Source organism: Rhea pennata, chromosome 9 (assembly GCF_028389875.1).
Source record: "Rhea pennata isolate bPtePen1 chromosome 9, bPtePen1.pri, whole genome shotgun sequence".
NCBI classification, from domain to species: domain Eukaryota; kingdom Metazoa; phylum Chordata; class Aves; order Rheiformes; family Rheidae; genus Rhea; species Rhea pennata.
In genome coordinates, this window is record NC_084671.1 from 1567283 (window position 1) to 1591338 (window position 24056).

Consider the following 24056-nt stretch of genomic DNA (forward strand, 5'->3'; position numbering starts at 1 on the left):
GTTTTTAAATTAACAAAATTTTCTTTCTTCAAATAAACTAAAAAGATGATCTGCTTTTTTAAAACATAACACCTTCCTTTTCTTTACTTAAAATAGAATACCTACCTGATCTGGTTGAAGTACTGAGTAGTTCTAGAGTTTTGACATCATCCCTGATGATTTCTAGTTTCTGTTCTAAATCATTTTCTCAGTGATACTGTGGCCCACAGAGGCTTTCCCCTTGTGGCCATGGATTAGGAGACTGTGGGAAAATATGGAGAATTAAAAGCAATGTACATAGAACCAGCCATAACATCAGTGTCACTCACTTTAAAAGTGAATGAAGAAACTGCTGGAGCAGGATGTAACACTTGCAGTATCAGTACTCCAAGCTGAATGATCTGTCTCAGCTGGTACCATGCAGAGCAAGACAAGTAACACATTTAAAACTTGTGTAAATACTCAGATTGCCACCACCTGCAGATGCAAACTTCTTGGGGAGGGGGTAGGATATAACTCCCATTTAATATTACTTTGGTGCTTTGCGTTATATGAGGAGGAACAGTCATGTGGCTGCACTCAGTCTAGCCTTTTCCCCCATTTACAGCATAGCTGCACAGGTCAAATTCCAGTGCTGTATGGCCTACTAGTGACCACATGCTACACTGTCTTAGTCAAGAAGCAAGAGAATGATTCTGTGTTCTCCCATCAGTCCTTTTACCCATCTATTTTCTGAGACACATAGTATTAACCAAAGAATTATCACAGAGAAATTATTTTCCTTAGCACAAAACTTGTAAAAAATTTCAGTTGAGAGTGGCCATGCATTAAAATAATGTTCTGTTCAGACTGGGTAGACACTAACAAAAACTTAACAGAAAATAGTTTTAATATGTACTGGTACATACAAGTTACGTGGGCTTCTGCAAAGGTGCATACTAGCATAAAGAAACTGGAGGTTTAGGACCAAAGAGAAAGAAAACCAAAGAGAAAGCTATTCTTCGCCTGAGTTTTACCTGTCACAGCACACTGCAGACTGAGATGCTATCAAATCAGTTTCTTTTCCAGTGTCTAGTAATATGGCATGCAGTGGAAACTTCACCACAGAGAGCAGATTTAGTGTGCATTTTTAAAAGCCTACTGAAATAAATCCTTTTATGTACTTCCATGTACTTCAGAACAAGCCCTTACCATATGCTTCAGAATGGATTCTCATGTACACCAAGAATGTCTTATTGCCGCATAGCTATGGAGCCATAGCGTAATGAAAATCAGGCTTAAGTCATGCTTTGATTTAAAAATCTCTAGCAAAAAGGCAACTGAAATTCTGCTTAAAATAACATTTCTGGTCTTCCTGGCTAAAGGAAAGGATTGTAACATTTTTAATTGTGTTACTCTGAAAGCAATGTCTGGAACCTTTCTGCTAAATACCATCTCTGTTTTCATAGGATCTTAGAGCAAAGAAGGTTAGTTATTATCATGATAACTCCATTCACAGGTATTGAAACTATCAGGAAAACTAAAGGCAGAATATTTGTTTCATTCAAACATATCAGACTGGAAAAAATGGCTAATGATTGTTTCTTTATGATTAACCATACAGTAATGCACATTGCTTTTCCAGGTATTCAACTGGTCAAAATTCATAAATGCTATAATGTCAACTGTGGAAATTTATGTTGAGAATACAGAACACGTGGTTGTTTATGACCCAGAATACCTTATTAGGCTGAAGTCTATTCTTAATAAATATACTCCCAGGTAGGTATCACAGGTATTCTTCTTATTTGCATTTTATTTCCAGTATGCTTCAAGAACTTAAAAACATTACCAGCTTATTATTGTTGTTTTGTTACACAGAGAAATTCAAAATTACATGACCTGGCGATTCGTAATGGATCTTGTAAACAGTCTAAGCCAAAACTACAAGGATACAAGGAATGCTTTTCGCAAGGTGCAGAAATTCATCTCTCTTTTTAAATTTTAAAGATTACCTTTATGAACCGCAGAGGATAAATGTTTTATATAGACATGCTATATAAAATTTTCTTTATGTTTAGAATTTTGCACAAAGAAGCTAGAAATGTTTGCTGAAGCTTCTGCTGGAATGTACATATAATTTATATAACACATGCTTGATTGTTAGAATTAGGATCTGAAAGCACTGTTCTGGTACTTGGTCTTGCTGTTTTTTTCCGAATCTAAGTTAATCTTCTGATGATAAGGCTATTTCGGTAATAGAAGAGTACCATCTGTTTGCAAATGATTACTCTACAGTTCTGACCAACTTGTTACAAACTCTCCATCATCCGAAAGTAACATAGTCAAACATTATGGGCCCAATACTGTTATTCCGTGATTTAATCCTGCAATTCTTTTAGTGTTTTTAAGGAAATGCTGAGCAATCTCACAAACATACAGACTGAAGACAAAAGCCTGTAATACTTCACATGTAGAACATTCTACACTGTAGATTTGTTAAGCCTCATTAAAAAAGGTTTAAGGCTATTTTGTTTTATCTAGTAGTGATAGAAGAAACATTTAAACAAATGTACATAGCTTTTTAAGGGGATCATGTTTGTTACCAAAAAAAGTATAATCATGGAAGAGAGTCAATGAATGTTCAGTTTGGTCGGTTTTATATATCTGAATCTGGTAGTTTTACTAATTATTTGGCTATTTTCCCTAGTCACGTAAAGTATAAAACTATTTTAATATAAAGCTTCATATTTGCTCAGTATGCGTTATCAAGAAATATAATGTTTTGCAGTCTGAAATGTGTAAGTTAAAGACCTCCTCCACTACTTCATCTCAGGACTTCAATGAGGAAGTTTCTTTAGAAGAATTTCAATATTTGAAACAAATGAAAAGATTTACCATAGTCTAGATATAAAAACATACAACTTTCTAATAACTGATTAATAACAGATAGTAGTGCAAGTAAATCAGTACTTGTCTTGTTAGTTTCCCTTCAAATATAAACATTTTTGCACAGCTACGACATTCCCTGAATCTCCCATACTGTTTTTGATGGAATGTGTGGCTACCTGGTCGCTTATTTAAAAGTCCATTTGTTTTAAATACAGAGTGCTTAAAACATGAAACAGAAAGTGCTGGTGGTCCTAGCAAAAAGATCACTGGAGTTGCAACCAATCCTCTAAGAAATTAGCAAGAAGATCTGAACAAATTACCAGACTGCACATTTAGAAAAGCCTATATGTATTACTGTGGCTAGGCTATGACTCTAAATCACTCAAGTCTTTTTCTTCATCTCAAGGCCAAATTGTCAGTTTGCACTAGGAAATTTCTTCAAAATGCTGCCCTTCCAGCAGCTCTACCATCAAGAAGCCCAGATACAGGGATGGAAGAGCATGCAGAGTAGTCTGATGAGCTGATTTAATACTTACAGCTACTGGAACTGTATACTGAGAATACAATCCCTCCTGCTGAAGAAACACATCAGTATCTTTTTTTTCCAAGATTTATTTAAAGCGGAAGAACTATGTTTCCTAGTGTAATTGAAAATTTATGCCCAGTGAAATCAAGAAGTTTAATTTCTTATTGATCACCAGTATATACACACAAATCTACAGCACTGCAACTGCCTGCTACTTATAACAATAAGAACACAGATTAATTTCTGCTCCACTAGAATGCATCACTTTGTTTTTTATTGTGCACCTCCAGCGACACCAGGCATACTTTAAAAGAATCTAACTGACAATTCCTGTGAAGGGCAGTCTTACTCTGATGGAAGTCCCAGACATGTCTTTCTTTGACCACAAAACTATGACTAATTAACATTGTTTTTTTTCAGCTGCAGACAACTAAGGGAAGTCTGAGCAGCACTAAGTGATCTACCACAATCTCTGTTGCATAGACATTCTGATCTTATGATTTAATTAAGCTTAATATTTCTAATATTTATTACTGGTTTTGCTTTGTTTGCAAGTTTTGAGGTAGAGAGATTGCATTTACTTTTGCTAGACAAGTATGACTTCTGATGCAGCCTGTATGTGTCCAGGGAGTATCTAAAAGAGAAAGAAATGGATTAAGGATTGGCAGATCCTCTATTCAGATATACTTCAGCAGTAATGAATTACAGAAGGCCAAAAAAAGCTCCAACATTTCAGGTTCTTAAGGGAGGCCTGCAGTAGATACTTCTGTAGCCTGTTCTACCGGTAACATTTTCAAAAGACCCTTCTTTTGAAATAGTATTTTAAATATTTATTAGAGTGAAAAGAAAAACTTTTCAATACATTTCAGTTCAATGTGTAGCAGTTACGGAACTTTTAACACTGAAAGCCATTGGTCACTGTGTGTCTCTGAAGAGATGGTAACTGCTTCATTATAGAATATGATTTCAGTGCTTCCCTGTAATATGGTAACCTTCTATTACATTCCTTGCATTCAGGTATCATAACATTATCTTATTCTCTCAGCATTATCACTTTTTTATAAATTAGCATGACAAAATCTTTGCATACCCTATATCAGCATGGCGTAAACAAGCTTCTACCCTCTCTACAATGGTTCCTGCAAACTCCCAAATGTGGGATGCTCTGGTAGAAGAAGCTGAGGAACACACTGGTAGAATTCTGGGTGGGTGGAAAATACAATCTTACCCCTGAAGAAAGAGTGGTACATTGCATAACCACAGTGGTCCCATCAGAGCTGGAACTGCAATTCAGATCCCCACAACAGTGAAAGTTGTGTGTCACTATTTCTTTTTAACTTCTCCCTTTCTTGACTTTTAGTTTTCTTCTCTCTACCTTTCCATGTCTGGGAAGGATAAAGAACATTGCTAATGATTCTTGTGTTTCCTCAGCCTGTGACTGATGCTCCCTTTACTGAGTCCATCTAATTTCCATAAATAGTAAGTGAATTAAATGCATGTATTTAAGGTCAGTTAGGCTCCTCTGAAACATGTATTTGTCAGACAGTCACCGTTCTCCTTCATCTTGCCTGGCCCTGATGTCACTGTTTTATCTAATGTTTATGTTTCACAGGCACTTTATGGCACAACATCAGAAACCGCTGTTTGGCGTCGTTGTGCAAACTATGTCAATGGCAACATGGAGAATGCAGTGGGACGATTATATGTAGAAGCAGCATTTGCTGGAGAGAGTAAACATGTGGTAAAGCTTTCAACACACTTAACCTGTCTGCCATCCAAGTGGCTAAGTCTTACTGGGCAAAGATTTAGTAGAGATTAGTTTCCTATTAAAGTGTAGAAACCCAATCTCACTTCATTCTAGTTCAACACAGATGTCTAATTATAGTGAAAAGTCTGTCTTAGAAATGATGATAAGCTGTCCCACTTGACATAACTGGAAGCTGTTCCATTACTATATCTAATGTGCATGGATCAATTAAAACATCTAATCACTCTCTGAAGACCCATTCTTTTCAGAAACTTCTCAGCACAAGTGAATCATTCTGTTGTATAGAATAAATGCTGTAGATTATATTATAACAGGATTATCTAAGTGATGTTTCAACACAAAGAGAACAAGTAGATACAATTATATTCAGGCTTTTTAAGTCTCATTTGAGAATTACTTTACAACAATGTGTCAGTAAACACAAATGTCAGCAATCTGCAATGATGGGATTAGATGTTTTGCATAGGATAGGAGGACAGGCAATTAGTAAATGCCACTATGAACGGATGTCATTTAAGATTAGAAGAAAGCACTAAAAATACTGTGGAAGGCTTCTTAAAGCAGACAGGATTAAGAGATAAGACATTAAATTTGATTGTCTTTATTTAAAAGATATTTTAGATCACCATAATATAGTAATGGTATTTCTCAGTAAGACTGTTTTATAAGGCATGTTTTTCAGAGAAAACATACTTAGTTTAAGTATTGGAAATTATATCTTATTGCTGCTAATACTACGCTTATACACACTTCACAGTTTGACTGCGGGGTCCAACTGTTACTAGGGTCTGTGTTTAGTCATGAATTCCCTATCCATTTTCTAGGATTATTGGTCTAACGGAACAGTCTGTCAGAACTGTTCATTCTTACTAGAGCAAACACAGTCATAGCTTGTTCTTTGAGCCTGACACTACACATCCTGCCAACGTGGAGCACAGGGGCAGCCAGCATTTGGTTACAAGTTTGACTACAGTCACACAAAAAATTGGTTCTAACCTGAAGTTAAACTTCAGTTGCTTCCTATCACTCCTGTTGCAATTCAAACTTAAAATACACCATTTTTTGTTGCTGATATATACACAGTAATTTGATCAGATGCCTAAGAGTGGATGGGTAGCTGACAGAGGTCTTGTAACCTGAGTAACACTAATATGCACTGCCTTATTAGCTCATGTACATCCCCTTTCCTCCCATAAAACAGGCAAAAGCACTACTTAAGTTCATTTCCAGATTTTGTGTGTGGCCTGTAAACAGCATATACTCAAGCTCCTAATGCAAGAAAAACACATGTAGTAAAAAAACTATGTCTTTGGAAAAATAACTGGATCATTTCATGTATATTTATAACATATTGATGTTTTTTCCAAGGTTCAAGAAATGATTGCTGATATACGTGAGGTTTTTATAAAAACCTTAGATGAACTTACCTGGATGGATGTAGAAACCAAAAAGAAAGCAGAACAAAAAGTAAGTGAAATCTTAGAGATTTGAAATACTGTATATTTCTATAAAAATAAATATTTCAATTGTCAGTTTTCCTGAAAATACATCTTTCACTGCATTTATTGTGATCTTAGTGTCACACCTAAAAACATATATATCTCCTTATGTGTATTTATGTAAGCACCTACATCTTACAGACTTACTATAACAGAAACGGATTTACAAGGGAAATGGCCTCTCTGGGGATAAGCACACAAAATAGTAGAAATCTATAAAGATGGAGATAAAGACCTTCCAGGCAAATTAGTCATTAAGGGGGAAGATAATGAAAATCTTCAAGAAAGAAACATTGAAAATAGGAAGGAATGATTTATGGTGATCTGACCAGCAATTAGGATCAATGGGAGAAAAAACAAAAACTCAAAATGTATCATTGACATCATCAGTGAGTTCTCTTTTAAGGGAAGTCATAGCTTCAAACAGGTAAAGTACATTTGGATTATCTAACAGAAACCAATACCAGAGAGCCCTACACTGCGATTGAAAGAATTAACTGACAAACTGATTTGTTATATTGTAGAAGTAGTCAAAGTTTTTCAATTTTGACTTTTAAATGATTTTTTAATTTAGTATTAAAATTTCATTTTAAAATTGGAAAATGACAAGTTTTTATTAATTATAACATTGAACTTGGCATTTTTCTCCAGATTTTTGTGTTACATCTTCCAAAAAACAATTTTAAAAAATCTGTAAAATCTGTTATTAGTTTATCAATCAACTCTTGACTGTATAGTCTGCAAAAAACCTAATACGGCAATATATAACTAAGATAATCATGGCATCCAGTGGGCTTATACTGATTATTATGTGATCAAAGAGTATAGATGCAATTACATTAAACGGTATTTATATACAGCCCTAGCAATAGAGAATTATCAATAACAACACGGATTGATCAGATACAACCATATAATCCAGCTTCAATTCAGGAATGGCAGGACAAATGAGTTAGTGCACTGCAAAACCTAAATGAACTCTGTGCTATAATTAGACATAAACATTACATGTACAAAATCTGTCAAAGACTTGGATTGTTAAGAACACTTTAATGGATAAAATCAGATGCAAACCATCTGAAAAGCTATTATCAGAAACCCAAATACACTCTGAAAGCTGCTTATAATGTACACTTTTTTGTGGGAATAGCCTATACCAGAGAAGTACTTGTATAAATAATGTGTTTTAATCACTAACTATACGAAGACATATTTATATGGAAATATCAGAAAAAAATGCCATGAAATTATAAAAATTGCCATAGAATTATTTGCTATTTGTTTTTTTTTAATTATTTCTGACATTACCATCAAATAAAATGAACATTTAGCTATCAATAGAAATAGAGTAAGGTTCAAGTTAAAAAGACTTTTTTCAGTATTTCAAATATCTCAAATTGGGGACACTTAAATGTACTGTTTTACTCCAATAAATGTGTGAGCTAGTTAACAAATTTGGACATAGATGCAAACTGAGGTTCTGGAAATTTGAATATGTACTTTCGCGTAACATATTGAAGTTAAAAAACTTCCAGATACGACTTTTGTTTTTAATGATATGAGATATATCAAATATTTCAAGAGATCAACTATTTGTTTAAACCAAACTTTCAACTGAAAAGCATAGCTGAAATCTGTTTCAGCTGCACTGTCCACATTTCTGTAAGTTTACTTACAAAAACAAGGAAATATTTTCTACAGTCTTCCATTGTTATAAAGTAAACCATTAACCTTTATAGGGCTTCAAATGAATGAAGAAATGTTAACAAACGCTATACATAGCTAATGTCCTGTCTTCTCTGCAGTTGCTTCTATATTGCATTCATTATCTAATATATAATCAATTTAAAAATATGACTGAATCTGCTATGGAGATTGAATTGTTTTTTCTTAGGCAACAGCAATTAGAGAAAGGATTGGTTATCCAGATGAGATCCTGACTGATAGCAGCAAGCTGGACAGTGAATACCAGGAGGTAAGCATCCACAATAGGCAGCATGATTAGAATGGGATCTTAATAAAACTGTGATTTTGCCTTCATGCTCAAGCAGAATCATGTGCATCTGTACAGAGTAATTCAATCTTGGGTTTAATTGGAGAGGTGTAAATAAAAGTGTATTAAAACCCATTGTATATCTAATATAGATAGAAGATGATATACATTTGATGGTATTTCATGGGACAGTACAGATTCTAGTGGAATTAGACAAGAATAAAACATGTAGCAAATGGTGTCCAGTCCAGTACTTCTAAATCAGCCCAGACTGATTTCACACTGGTTTAAATGGATACAAGTATACCTAATTTATTAATGCGCTTGTTTTTCCATGGATTGGAGCTGGCCCCAATTTGTGATATTGGACAAATCATATAATTTAAACAGCATCTTCATTTTTTCAATGCAAAATGTGACCTCAGTATTCTTTTACCCTGCAGGTTCATTTTAAGAATAACTCCACTAACATATGTAATAGACATGCACATTCAGATAGAACATGCCTTAGCAGTCCAAGAGACTAACAGTTTTAATTTTGAAAAGTATCAAGAGATGTTTTAAAAACAGTATCTGGGCCTTATTTTCAGGTGTCCTTTCTAATGTGGAATAGCACCTTACCAGGCTGTTGCATACTGGTTTCAAGCAGACAGCTCTCAAAGGTCAGGGTCAAAACTAAGGCTGAACTCCACTTTATATATAAAGAGGGAATAGAGACTCCAAAAAAGATCATACAGCCAATAACACATACCTAGCTACAATATCCACTCAGTGATGTAGCAGAGCACTGTTAACCAAGTTCTAACTATAGATCAAAAAATACTCTTAAAAAGGCATTCCCTAGATCAGCATGCTTAATTCTAGATTTTCCACATTCATCTTCTGCAGCAAATCAGTAACAGTACTACTAAGTCTTTTTTCTCCCCTCTTTCTTTTCAGTTGAACTACAAAGAAGATGAATACTTTGAAAACATTATTCAAAATTTGGTATTTAGTCAGAAGAAAAGGTTGAAAAAGCTTAGAGAAAAGGTGGACAAAGAGGAGTAAGTATATAAAAATACTGCATATAGCTTTTCACCCAGCTTCCACAGTAAGAGCTATGTGGTTGGAGGGTAATCAGTGACGATTTCATCACTTGTCTTCTGCACTTCCTCTTCCTTGAAGAGGGGAGGTAGGAGGACATTGCTCTTTTCTCCAAGGCCGCATCAAGGTTAGCAAGTAGTGCAACAAAAGATCAGCTGTTTAGAGCAAAACAGTTGCTGCCAAAGACCCAGTATCCACACTGTTCATGTTTCTGGGGACAGGGCAAAAAAAGAAAAACTACAACTGTTCAAACTCCTTCCAGTCTGTCACTTTGCACCTTCAATCTTTCACCTTTTCAGAAGATGTATACTTCACACCTCTGGAATGGCCACTATGAATTCCCAAATACTACCTTGCTCAAGTAGTTTAACTAGAAATAAAAATCTCTAAGAAGTGAAACAAAAATACTAGAACAAAAGCCAAAGTATACATACATATACCCTTGTGACTCTCTTCCTTTAATCACTCAAGCAGATCAAAATGCAAGATGACTGGAGAATCTTCCTCTTTTTTTCTCGATTTCCCATGCTTTCAGGAGGTTTATTACACTTGATCAAACACACAGACCTACAAATGATGGTCACTGGTGTCTGCTTGTTGAGCATGCGGCTTTCAGTTAACAGCTTTTGACAACTATAGCCATTATTTTGGATAAATAGTTCCAGCTATTGCTGTTCAGTATTTATATATCATTAACTGAAAATGTATGCTCCACCTAACCGTCACCTCATTTCTGTTCTATTTTAACTCTTTTGATACAGAGCTCTCACAATCGTATATCAGCTAGGAGTAACTATCATAAATTTAACTGCATTCAAAGATTACATAACTGAACCTGGAAGTATCATCAGCCACAAGCGATTGTTTTGTAACATTTATCGTTTGTTCTGCAAATGAATTTTTACCTAATCACAAATCAGAATCTTCCTCACAATGAACTGTTTTTTTCTAGTTTAAGTAACAGACACTGTCAGAATACTTTTCATCACTTTTTATGACTGGCGTATGCAATACAGTTATCAAATATATCATTTAAGCTTCACTGTTATTTCAGAGTCTACAATGAAAAGACATACTTTCATTCTTTCAGCATACTTACAGACACTGTTTGTTAAGTATAATACAACTCAGACTTATAGTTCCCACTTAACTATTTATGGAAAAGGAAAAACCTGCTCATCACAAATCAGCATATTGGCTCATATCCTCCAAATTGCTAAGACCTTTAGCCTTTAATCTAAAACTAAGATGCATGACTTTATTTTTACTTTTTTAATCCTAAGAGTTCCTTGATTAGTGGCTATGTCCCAGTACTGTACCAGTGTGGGACAAGATCCACAGAATAAAAGGCCCAGAGAGGCAGCTTAAGCAGATAAAGCAGGGACATGGTAAAACGCAATGAAGAGTAAGAACACTATGAAATGAGAGAAATTAAACTGGTCTCCTACTAACAGTGCAAAACCCCTGCAGCCTGTGTATTTCTTGATTCTGCTTCCTGATTCTGTAAATTAAACCTTTATATTTAGCATGGACTTCCTGAAGTCAGTAGCAGGCAGTTTCTGCCAGCTGTATCACCTGCCACTACTGGTAACTTAGCTGTCTCCTCAAAACAATCACTTCTGTGTCTTCCTTATCATTTGAAATATTTTGGCAAAAAATGTATTTTCAATCAGTAATTCAGGTAAATACCAATATCAGTAATTTTAATTATTGATAAATTCTTGCACAAAGGATTAGAGAAAGCAACCTTTTGAACTCCATCTCGAGGTCTCACTGGAACTTGATTGGACTCTTCTGGCCTTCCTTTTGACAAACAGAAGACACGAATTAGAGAAATGAGGGGGCCTATGCTGATGTCTTACTATTCAAGTTGTTGACTGCTTTCTGTAACTAGGATCAAAATTCAATAAAAGCAAGGTGAAGCACAAACAGAAGCCAATGCTTCTTCCACTGCAGTTACTTACTTGCCTTATTGTAAAAATGAGTATCACTCAGCGAACATGAAGCCAAAAAAAATGACTTCAGTCATGTAAGGCCTCATCATTGTATTCTGCAGAACAGGTGCCTCATTTTCACTGGGATCTTTTCTGAAATATTATTAAATGTGTCTATTAATGATCCACCCCACAACACTACCCCACATGTGATTCTAGGAATTTCATCAGGTTATCACTGATGAAAGCAAGTAAAAACCTAAGCCAAAAAAAAAGAACTAAGACTCTTCTGGTATTTTCCCTACTTTTGGCCAGACTCAAAAAAGATGCTAAGGGCCTTCTCAAGGAAGGGAGATACTACTGAAGCGGAACTTGCTGGACTGTTAATCAAGGCCTGCTTCTGCCACAGATCTCGTGATGATCTTTGTATGTGTTTTCACCTCAAAAAATGGTGATAAGGAGAAAATAATAGTAGTTTCCAATCTGATACTTACAATGCATTGGTATTTCATATAGTTGAATATATGACAATGACGGGTGACACTGAAATCCATGTAATTAAGCAAGATAAAACTCAATTCTCCATTTAATCAATGACAATTTAAGGTACAGAATCATCTCTCTTTTACAGTGCTTAATAGCTTTTTTATACTTTGTAGTAAGTTTTAATTGGTTAAATTGGAAATTTTGCTTCACTGCAGATTTTTCGATTTTTCTTTGATGGCGGGGGTCTCAAATTATTAGTGTATCATAAATTGAAGTCCCAGAATCCCCAAATATTAAGATACTAATATAACCTCAGCTTCTGTGGTTCATTTGCTTTTTACAGGAAATTTTGCCTGTATAATGCTGCAGTGTGAGTAGACATAGAATACATAGGCTAGAAATAGATAGAATACAAAAAACTAAACAGCATTATTAACCAGTGTGGATAATGAAGACGTGCCACTATGATGATCAGTGCATCAGAGTGTCTGACATATGAGGAGAGGCTCAGAGAGCTGAGATTGTTTAGCCTGAAGGAGAGAAGGCTCAGGGCAGGCTCTTACCAATGTGTATAAATAGCTGATGGGAGGGTATAAAGGAGATGGAACAGACTCCTCTCAAGTGGTGTCCGGTGATGGAATGAAAGGCAATGGGCACAAATTGAAATACAGGAAATTGCATTTAAACATAAGAAAAAAAAAATTCTACTGTAATGATGGTCAAACACTGCAACAGATTATTCAGAGAAGCTGTGAAGTCTCTGTTTTTGGAGATGCCCAAGACCCAACTGGACGCTGCTCTGAGAAATCTTCTCTAGCTGACCTTAATCTAAGCAGGGGGATTGGACTAGACAATTTCCAGAGGACCCTTTCAACCTCAGTTATTGTGCAATTTAGCTTCTAGGTTTGTTGAAGTATTCAGTTAACCCTGCCATTAAGAACTGAATTTCTAACATGTACTCTTCTGTATTATCATTAGGTGGATAAGTGGAGCTGCTGTTGTCAATGCCTTTTATTCTGCAAGTAGAAATCAGATAGGTAAGGCTTACCAACTTACTATAAATGGATACAGCTTTAATGGCCAAATTATACATATATATTTTCTAAACACAAGAACTGAAATGAACTTAGTATTACTGGAGTTGCAGAAGGGGCTCAGTACAGCAAATTCAGAGGTTCCACTGCTTGAGAGCAGTGACTGTAGCATTTTCATTTCATTTTCTGTACTGCCTCTGTGCAGAACAAGGAAAAAAGCCTGGGATTCAGCTGTGAAAGCAACAGCAATGTAGTGTAGCTAGAAGTTCACTGACCAAGTAAATTTGGTTGTGCTAGCCATCTTTATGGGATGAGCAGGAGTTACAGTAACTCTTTTATCTGAAGGGAGCAGTGATTAAAACTACAGCACTTCCCTGCCATGTGGTAGATGTTACATACACCAATTCATTGACTGAACTTAAAATCCTGTAACATTTTGCACATTCAGGCCAGAATCACGAAGTCCCAGGCTGCTTCTCCTGAAGCAGTACCTTTCTTTATGGAAAGCAATCAGGCAAGTCTAAAACAAATGTCCATTTATCAAGGCAACCAAACATGTTCTGCATGTGATGACTAATCAATGCGGAAATATTAGTGCAAAGACAGCTTATCCTTGTTTTCTATTTTTCTCATCTCCAGTAGCTTCCCATACACAGCTGTAAGATCTAGTGCTCAGAAGACAAACTCCAGGGATGCAGCTTCACAGGAGCTGTGCTGAGCCAACTGTCCCAGGCCCCAAGGGATGAGGAGCTTACAGGGTCAGTGCTCCTGAAGCATATGTTCACTGCTTCAGAGCTACTTCAAGTCTAAGGCCATCTGACAAAAATCCTACATGATTCTATCAGCACCTTCTCTAAGTAAAAATGATCAAGACAATTTGAACAAAACATTTAGGGTTCAATGAAATCAGCTCAGTGAAAACAGTTTTCTCAAAAATTTTCTCACCATCTATTCTATGTTTAGCACTTCAAGATCTACTGATGAACCACAGAATATCAGAGCCCCATATTAGTATTACTTTAAGTAGTCATGTTTAAATTGCAACATTGCTAGTTGTTAGCATTGCCTATCTTAAATGCAAATACCATATAATCTTCTCTATACAGTTTAGTAAAAGTTTAAGGAATTTTGAGGCATCCTTAATTGCTGTTCTCATAGTGTAAAGTGTGCAAAATGACTTAAAGTTCATGGTCTGAAAGATGTGTCATCTCTACTTAATTCTGCTTCTTTTGTGTTGGAAAAATGAAAATGTGACTCTGGCAAATTAAACTAAGAATAAAGTAAGTTTAAAAAAGAAGGGAAAAGTTCAGTAACGACATAGTTTTAGTAATGCTTTTGTAATGTCAGCCTACCCAAAACGAAGACTAAAAATAACTTAGAATAAAAGAGAAATTATTAAAAATGCTTTTAAAGAAATACAATAATCAGTTATAGCTAAAGACTAGTACTCCATATAAGCACTAGAAACCTCTGGGATGCTAAAGACCAGTACTGCATAAAAGCACTAGAAACCTCCAGGGTTTCTCCTCTTGCGAGGAGCACCAGCTCTCTTCATAATAGTACGAAGTCTTTCCAAGAGTCTCAAAACATTTTACACCATTATGCCTGACAACCTTCCTGTTATATCAGTTCTGCAAGTATTATCCATATTTCACAAGCTGCAGTGTCATTTGTGAGACACTATGACCCATGCATAACTCCTGAAAAAAAAGTCTGAAAAATGAAGGACTTTGTGCTGCAGGCTTTTGCACAGAAATGAAACAATATTATTTGTTTATTTTTAAAAGCTTCCAAAGAAAATATTTGGTGGAGACATACTATTTTCATTGCCAGGAATGAAATTGCCATTCCTTTTCAGTCTTCAATAATAGCTGCCTGTATAGTCCTACTTCTCTTATCAAATGGACCATTAAAACCAAGGTGAAAAGTATCAAGTACTCTCTTCCACTGGGCTCTCACAATACTAGTGTCAGAAATGATGTCACTATTCTGCAAGACTGTCACTACCAGCAGGAGTTTCAGTAGCACCAGAGGTAATTTGAAGCTTTATTTTGGGACTATATATCATATTTTATTTCACTGCAAGAAGCATTTCCTGCTATGTAGACCGTAAGAACAGCTGCACTAAGCCAAATGGATGCAGTTTTCTTCAAACTTTTATAAGCTGTGTTTAATATGGTATACTAACATTTTCATGGTAGGTATTTTCTATCCAAAAAAGTGATCTAAAATGTATTTAGCATCCCTGATCACATAGGTCTTGATACTACTCCTGCAGGTTTAAAGGAATAGCATCAAATTTAAAATTGAAGAAAACAATAAGGTCAGATTTTTCCAAAGGATTTCTATCTTTTTCCTTTTTTAATTTCTTCTGTCCTCAGTGAGGAGTTAAAAAAGCTAAAAATAGCCATGCAGTCCTAGATTTTAAGGTTTTACTGAGTTAGGTGATATATTAAACAGGCTCCTGTGTATGTGGTGCTGATTTCTCCCACTAGTCTCCAGTGATTTGCAATAGCTTGCACTTGCAGAAGCACAGAGAAATGTTTCAAACACACAGGGACTGCAGCGTTATCAGTGTCAGCAACAAGCAGGCAAGAATGAGGAGGCATGGAAAAAGCTCTTCATGTTGGTGCAGTCTTTCAAGGGACATGAAAATACAGCCTACTGTGCATGGATTACCAGCACAGTGCTGTTTGCACAGGAATTCAGTAGCATACAAAACTCACCTGTTTTTAGATTTCATGTCTTAAGTCAAATCTTTGGTGCTTTGCTAAGGTTCCTGAATTTTCATGGTTAATCCAAACTGCTCTGGTTTTGCAGTGCATTCTAAAGGTAGAACATGAAGTAAGCACTGTGAAATCCAGGACAGACTTAAAAGAGACAAAAATTGTGTTGACTTAACTGAGCAGTGCTGTTTGGTTAGGGATGGCAAGACAGGGCTGTCAGTTAGTCCAAGTGGTGAGACTAAGCAAGTATTATGAAAATACTATTCACCATTCAGAGTAAGAATCTGCTCAAAATGCTTTGTTTAAAATAGCTTTAGTCAGTAACTTCTAGAAAAGGAATCACCATTTGGAGGACTGAAGCTGATGACTAGCAGTTAATATGAGCCATAAATTCTTATCTCATCTCTTAGCTATGGCATGACACAGGATAATTAAGGCAGTATGATCTTTACAGTCGATGTCTGAATTAGCTTAACATCCTTAAAAAGTATTCCCTCTAAAAAGGAGTTTTCTACAGGACGTGTAGGAAACATAGACCTCTACCATTATGTTTCAGTACAGCCCTGATGCTCACTGTTACATCAGCAGCACTGATTTCAAGAAATGCATTCCAGCTCAAAATCAGCAGAGCTGCTGTTAGTACATTAGCCCATCACGTGTTCCCATAGCGCTCCAGCAACCTCTGACCCCTCAGGCAGATGTGCAAAACTGAGCAGAGCCATGTTCCTGCCTGTTTGCGGGATACTGAGTAACACAGTCCTTCCTGATAAAAGCATTACTGTTCTCAGACAGATTCAATAAGAAAAGTAATGTGTTCTTCTTTTGTCTAGAGGTGCACAGTTTGAGGGAAATGCTTTATGCCATTTTCTGCCTTGGATGTTCTCGAAGTTGAGAAGTACAATCTGCTTTTACATTCCCAAACAGTTGTGCTTACCTCTTTCTTCTTTAGAGCTGTTTAAAATTTATCACGTAGGAGGAATACCTGTCCTCTTTGCACCTGTATTATGTAAAAGCAGTCATGGAAAATTGTTTTCAAAGGGCAGATGAAAAAAGAAATCTATGAATTCTGACAGCTCGGTCTAAAAATGGATGAGGTGACAGTGTAAATTAAACTGAACTGAAAACCTGAAGAACTGTTTGCCTTCAGAAAGGGAAGATGGTCTTATGTTACCAAGAAAAGGATAAACTGAGCTACCAGAGAGTTACAATTGTAGTATTCCAAGTCACCAGGACTGGTGCGTATCACACTGAGTAAATGAGTTGCTAGCAATAATCTCAAAAAAAGTCTTCTGATGCTGTACTCTAGATTTTTGCTCCATATTGGCAGACATTAAAATAGCTTATCACACAGTATAGTATTTGCATTCTTGTTTTTACTATCAGAATTTCCTGGTAACAATTTGCATCAAAACATTTGCACATTTAATTCCATGTCAAAGTAGCAATGTAATAGAATGACTATGTCAGCAGGCAGCAATTTGCACAGGACAGTAGTGACAATTAATTTATTTCTTTGTTTATTAAATTTCAATTTTTCAATGGTTCTTTCTCTTTGTGAGAAAAAAGGTTAGAGCCGCATTGGGATTTATAGAAAAATAAAAATATCTATTTTCTTTATTTTTCTACGTGAAACCTGTCATTAAATTACTCCTTTTTTTTCTCAAGTTCTGTGATGTTATAAATATCTCACTCATGATAAAAATACTTTGTATTGCTGCAAAAGAGTGAAGTATAGGGAAAAAGCCTGCATGAGATATGAAGTGTAACAGAACTCTATTTTATACCAAGAATAAAGTTTTTTTGTGTGTTAATGATTTAAACAAAGATCATAATTGCAATATGATGTCTTTTTGCTAATTTGACTTTTTTTAAATGCCTAGAAAAATGAGCACAGTGACGAGTGAAAAGCAGCTCTTTGTTCCAGTTCTTCCACTGCCAGCATGACCTATTTTATTTTATCTATTCTAGCGGGATTTACTAATATTTTCAGTGGGAGAATAAGTTCCTCTGACATTGACTTCTAGTAGGGGCAACGATCAAATGTTTTATTCATTCTAAGGGAACAACCTCCCACCTTTCATGATATTGTGAGGTTTATTTAATAAAGATACTTAAGTCTGACAATGTTAAATACTGTAAACTGAAAAATTACAACTGCTTCTTTGCAATGCAAAATAGTAACAAGTACATGAGTACAAGCTGATCACAACTCTGCAAGTATTTGGAAAGCTATTTTGCTTTACCGTAGGCTGGGGGTGCAGGGGGTTGGGGGAAATGGTCTTGCTGTACTGTTTCGACTACAGCCACCATGATGTGTAAACTGACATACTGTTGCTGAAAAATCTGAGGGAACCCATGACTTTTTGTAGAAGCCTACAAAAATGTCCTGTTCACACTGCGTACGCAAGATAGTAAGACAGTACCTTAATCATGTTGTTTCTTTGCAGTCTTCCCTGCTGGCATTTTGCAACCACCTTTCTTCAGTGCAACCCAGCCCAAATCACTGAATTACGGCGGCATAGGCATGGTCATTGGTCATGAAATTACACATGGTTTTGATGATAACGGTAAGGCACTGAGTTTCTAATTACAGAACTTTCAGTATATAGCATGTTTTACATAGTTCAGCGCTTAGCCATTTCAGAGAACAGATGAAGTTGCCAAATATCAGACTAAATCTGGATTTATTAGGGTTTACAGTATTGATCGCCATGATGATTTCCAAAGTACTAGTCAAAGATTTCCATGGACACTACTGTAGCTGCAGGGCTGCAGCAGCAGCACAGGATATGGATGCACTCAAGGGCTTTTAGTCTAGTTGAATGTCTCTAACTTTTCTTGAAGGCTCCATCTGAAGTATACTCATTACAGGGTAGAAATGCTCATAAACTATGACTGCAAACAGGGTGTATTGCTAGGCCAGTCTAGGTCTGAATTCAAGAGTCAAGCTATCAGACTTGCTGTTCAGTAACATTTCATTTCTAGACCCACACTACGATCAATTTGGCATCCAGTCACAGGTAGAACACGCCAGGCTTCCTAAGAGAGCCTCAATTCTGTCTTGTAATTCAGTGTGAATTGCTTTCTTTTTCTCCTTAGCTGGATTACACCCGCTCCAGAAAAAAGAGAAATAAAAACACATCATCTATGTGACTGCCTCATTACAGAAAGTTAGAATACTTGGTACTACCCTTACTGCATCAAAAACCTATTTTCTTGTACAGATAATTCTGTTCATCTATTATTACAGGCAGAAATTTTAATGAGAATGGCGACCTCATAGACTGGTGGACTGAAGAATCAGCACGCAATTTTAAGGAGCAATCTCAGTGTATGGTGTACCAGTATGGAAACTTTTCATGGGACCTAGCAGGTGGACAGCATGTATGCTATATTTATTTGTAGTTATCAATGCTATTTTAAATTAGGAAACACAAAATCCTTAGTCCTTATTCACAAAGGAGTCCATTTACTCAAAGGAATAAAGAGCAAAAGAAAATCCTAAAGATAATAGTAAAAAATCAACACAGATGTTGGCTACTGTGGAAGAGGCAGGATTTATATTCTGTGTGACAGCCTTTGCACTGACCTTGGCTCTCAAAGGCTAATTCCCTGAGAGAATAAAAAATGTAATTTATAAGGTTGAACCCTATTTTCCTGAAGCTTGATATGCAAATAATATATATCCCCACTGTAACATACCCTGTCCGCTGCTTTCCTCCCATTCAAAAGTTTCTTGCACTTTCCCCAAGACAAACATCTGGACCACACAGCAAGAAGGTAGGACAAGAACAACTACAGCAGGGGAGGAAAAGATGATACGCAGATTTAGGAGAGGTAGTCAATCTAAATGTGACTGCATTTATGGCAGTCTGTACACTCAAAATTACTAAGCTTTCAGTGTAGTATCTGTTTCTGGAAGCTCTGCTTCACTAGTTTGCAGAATTACTTCTGTTTTACGTCCCAGTAAGATCGATATTTCATTAACTCACAGGAACAGGTAATAGTTATGTTGGAATTATTTGTGCTGAACAAGAGTCCTGTCCCAATTCCTACTGAATACAAGCTGCAAAAATGCCACTAGAAGGAGACAGGGATGTCTACGTAACACAGCAATTCACAGCATGTCATTTTGGGGCATAACCAAATGCTCTGCTAATGCATCCTCATTGTTTCTAGTACACATTCTAGCTTTAATCATTTACAGATAGCTTAACTATCTCTACAGTGCTCCCACTCTGGTTCCATAGTGATTTTACTGTTCCTGGCTGGTACTACATGCATTTCAAAGCTACAGATAGCATGATTTCAAACACAGACGAGGTGCCTATATTCTGTCAGCACAGGTACATACTACTTCAGTGCTATTTTTAGTCCACATTGCTGCATCTTCCACACAGCAAGTAAATAGCAACCCCTGGGATCATTACTGCACAGTAAAGAAGCTTACTGCAACAGCACTCAATTGCATTGCATTGTGAAAGACCAGTTACTTTCAACATCCACCTTGTTTATTTTGGAGTTCACTAAAGAACCCTGCAGCACTGAACTGTGACATCACCTACATCTGTAAGGAACAACATTTCTCTTGGGCTGGACCTTCTTGCAGTAAGTGCTGAATGAGAAGACACATACAGTAGACATTTCTCCCAACTACTGCAGTCTATTTTTCAGAGGCTGACAACACATTTGGTCATATAAAACAGAGAAAAAATAAAACTCCCTACCCTGCATCTGTTTGCTAAATTGCTGGGACCACCAAAGTCTATCAGAAATAAAGGAGAAGAGTATTTCAACATTCTTTTGTTTTTCTGCCATTTTGCCACACATCAATTTTAATCCAATGACGACGCTAAATTTTTTATAGCTTCAACTATCCTAGCCCAATGTTTGGGCTAAAGATCAAAAATATGATTTCTTAAAAGTAGAATGACAGATTCTCCATTGCCAAAGCTTCATCACCTTCAGTCATACTTTACTGACTTTACTAATACTATACCAGCTACAGTGTTATGTTTCAAGTATCTTGCTACTAAAGAGCTACTTAATTTGCTTAATAAACAGCAAAATACTTAGTGACTTTACAGCAGATTTGCTGATATCTGTTAACTAATAATTTAAACTATCTGGAGTTTGGATTTAACTTGTTTCATGTAACTTGTACAGACAGATTCTGTCCTTTTCCTCTAACTGGAACTGTGGTAAGAAGCTGACGGTTAAAGACACGGAGAAAACAGAAAGAATGAACAAATGAATAGGCATCAGAAAGTCTGAGCAAAAGAGATATGAAAGCCTAGAAGGCTGCCAGGATGGGAAGAAAGAGAATTAGGGAAAACAGTAGTATCTGTTTGAGTTTTGAGACAAGGGAGGCAAAGAATTTTCAGAGATATTAATCTTCTGCTATAACTTCAGATGTCAAGGGAATTCTCCCCTTTAAAAAAAGTGTGAAAAAATGCAAAATTTCACACTACATGAACTGGATAATCTATTATTTTGACAGAATTACCTTCTTCCTTTCTGTCTTTACAGCTGAGTGGAATCAACACACTAGGAGAAAACATTGCTGACAATGGAGGTATTAGACAAGCATATAAGGTAAGAAATATCCATTTTTCTATCTCAGCTAAAACCAACACAGATTAAGAAAATTCATTTCAGAGCTTCTGAAGAAAGCCAAGGTTTTTGTATTAGGGACAGTACTACATCTACTCTGTCACTGATGCATCATTTTAAAATCACTGACCAGTTGTTTTATTTCTTTCATCCTATTAATTATTTCGGAATAGGTATTATCTGTTCCTAGCACACACTGGCTTTTTCAGTTCACTTGCTTTTTTTTTTTTTCGTTTCCCTTTGTGAATAGGGAATTTGTAGAATGAAAACATTTAATGAATCAGTGTCACATTTAAACCTTCACCTAACTAAACAGAAGATACAGAACAGCTGTCTGCCTCTGGCTATCTGTTTTCACCAGTTTTTGTTTAATCCAGGAAGGAGGGACAGAATGATGTTCTTCCAAGCTCTATCCATAAAATAGTCTCTGCCTACATGGGACACTATTTGCCACGGCCTGTTCAAAATATCATCTCATTCAAGGGTCACCTATCCAAAGATGTCAGTGATTCCTGCTGGACTCCTCACATTAAGCTTTCCATGAGGAGCTTGTGTGTTTTTCAGCTTTCCTTTCACTGTCTTCCTGAAATGGATACTTAACCTCTTAGATTCGCCTCTTCTGAGACTGGAGGTAAAAACAAGAGGAGGTCTTGTCTTTTTAACTGCAGGCTGAGAGGCAGGAAGCAGTCAGCCCTTCCACGCCATTCTGCTGTCAAACAGAACTGTACCAATCTGAGGGTGCAGGGCTTTATAACATGATTTTCCCCCTCCTTCCCTGAAAACCTTTCTTTAATAGTGAATTATTCAACAGCTTTGACAACTGGAGTGCTATGATTAAACAGAGTGCCCCTGGCATGCATGCGTCAACTCACACTTCCCAAATGTATCACGTAACTTCAGCAAACAAAGCTGACAGCAACACTTAGTTCACTAGAAGTATGTATGTGTGAGGACAAATACAATTATTAATGAGAATTTAAAGTATGATTTGGCAGCCTAAAGGAGGTATCAATATGGCATATTGTATTAGTTTGACCTTCAATTACTAAAGCATTTGTGCATAATAATCTAAACCTTTGAAAGAGTATATATCCTGTCTGAAAGAAATAGGAGTAGCCAGAGAAAAATTGTAAAGTTACTACAAAAAAATCAGACATTCAAAATTACTATGACATCATATAAATAATAGAAAAAAGGTCCAGAAAGAATCTTGAGAGCTCATCTAGTCCATTCCCCATCTAGCAGGCAGAATCAACTACATCTGTATCATTCAAACAAACAGTAAGAGAGGTTCCAGTACCTCCTGCTTGCAATTCAAGTGCCATGGCATCTTTGCTTTTGACAGTGGAAATAGAGAGCAATTTGTTCCTTTCTTTTCTGCAACCTTTTACATATCTGAAAAGTCTTGCATACTTGAAGGCCAAGACTTCTCTTCTTTAGACTAAACAAACGCAGTTCTTTCAGTCTTTCCTCACAGGTCATGTTTGCTAGACCTCTGCTCATTCTTACTGCTTTCTTTTGGACTCTCTCCAGTTGATCCACATCTTTCTTGAAGTGCAGTGCCCAAAACTGGACACAGTGCTCCAGCTGAGACCTAACCCATGCCAAGTGGAATGGAAGGATTATTTCATGTGTCTTGTACAAGATGGTCCTGTTTATACTTCCCAGTATGATCTTCGCCTTTTTTGCAATACCATGGTATTGCTGGCTATCGTCTGGCTTATGAGCCACTAGAACTTCCAGAACCACTCATTCCTCACCCTGTACTTGTACCGATTGGTCTTACTTGTGTAGTTGTTCAGCACTGTCTTTAGTCTGAACACTCATCCAATTTGTTGACATTTTTCAGCATTTGTCTATCAGTAATGATGTACTAACAATATACTGACACATGGTCTTCATGAGAAACCTGTGAAAGCAGCTGTTCTCACTGCTGAGATGTTTTGAAGTCTTCTGCAACTTATTAACAAAGCCTTTAGATTTACTTCTAGTCCATTGTAGAAATTCAGAATTTTGCAGGGATAAAAATTCTCCTTTTTCATAATGCAGGATTAGATAGATGACAGAACTCTTCACTGCAGAATGAGCTTTATGCTAGTAAAATCGGAATTATGCCATTGTATACAAGAAAATTATATATTATCATGGGTGTGTTATTTTAAACACTAACCCAATAGGTGGCAAAAGCAATGAAATGCATTTATATAATTAACTTCTGAGGAAAAAAAATATCTATAGAACATATGTGCTGTTCTGTTTCTAGAGTAAGAGAAGAGATTTTTGCCACAGTTGAACCTCGTTACCCCACAAACCTTAACTCTAATGGAAAGAACGAGGGTAGGAAAAGAAGATCAGCAGGAGAATGAATCCTCTGGTCACGTGTTAATTGTCTTAGAGATCATTTGTTCCTCCTCAAAAAGAGGCAGCTCAAGAAACGTAGTATGCGCACCTAGCCAACAGGACCCGCTCCACGTGCTGTGGAGTCTGTATGCAGGCTGTCGCACTGTCTCTGAGACTGTGCCTGAAGAAAGCACTTGACCACCA

At 36.5% G+C, this 24056-nt stretch overlaps 1 protein-coding gene across 1 annotated transcript in view; it reads left to right on the forward strand.

The window, feature by feature from the left end:
* Nucleotides 1-24056, forward strand: part of MME (membrane metalloendopeptidase) — a 51914-nt gene that overhangs the window by 22307 nt on the left and 5551 nt on the right. The window contains exons 12-21 of the mRNA XM_062582236.1: nt 1604-1740; nt 1840-1933; nt 4989-5117; nt 6513-6611; nt 8538-8618; nt 9576-9679; nt 13118-13176; nt 18347-18466; nt 19150-19283; nt 21429-21494. Coding sequence (XP_062438220.1) covers nt 1604-1740; nt 1840-1933; nt 4989-5117; nt 6513-6611; nt 8538-8618; nt 9576-9679; nt 13118-13176; nt 18347-18466; nt 19150-19283; nt 21429-21494 — 1023 coding nt within the window. The remainder of the gene's footprint in view (nt 1-1603; nt 1741-1839; nt 1934-4988; nt 5118-6512; nt 6612-8537; nt 8619-9575; nt 9680-13117; nt 13177-18346; nt 18467-19149; nt 19284-21428; nt 21495-24056) is intronic.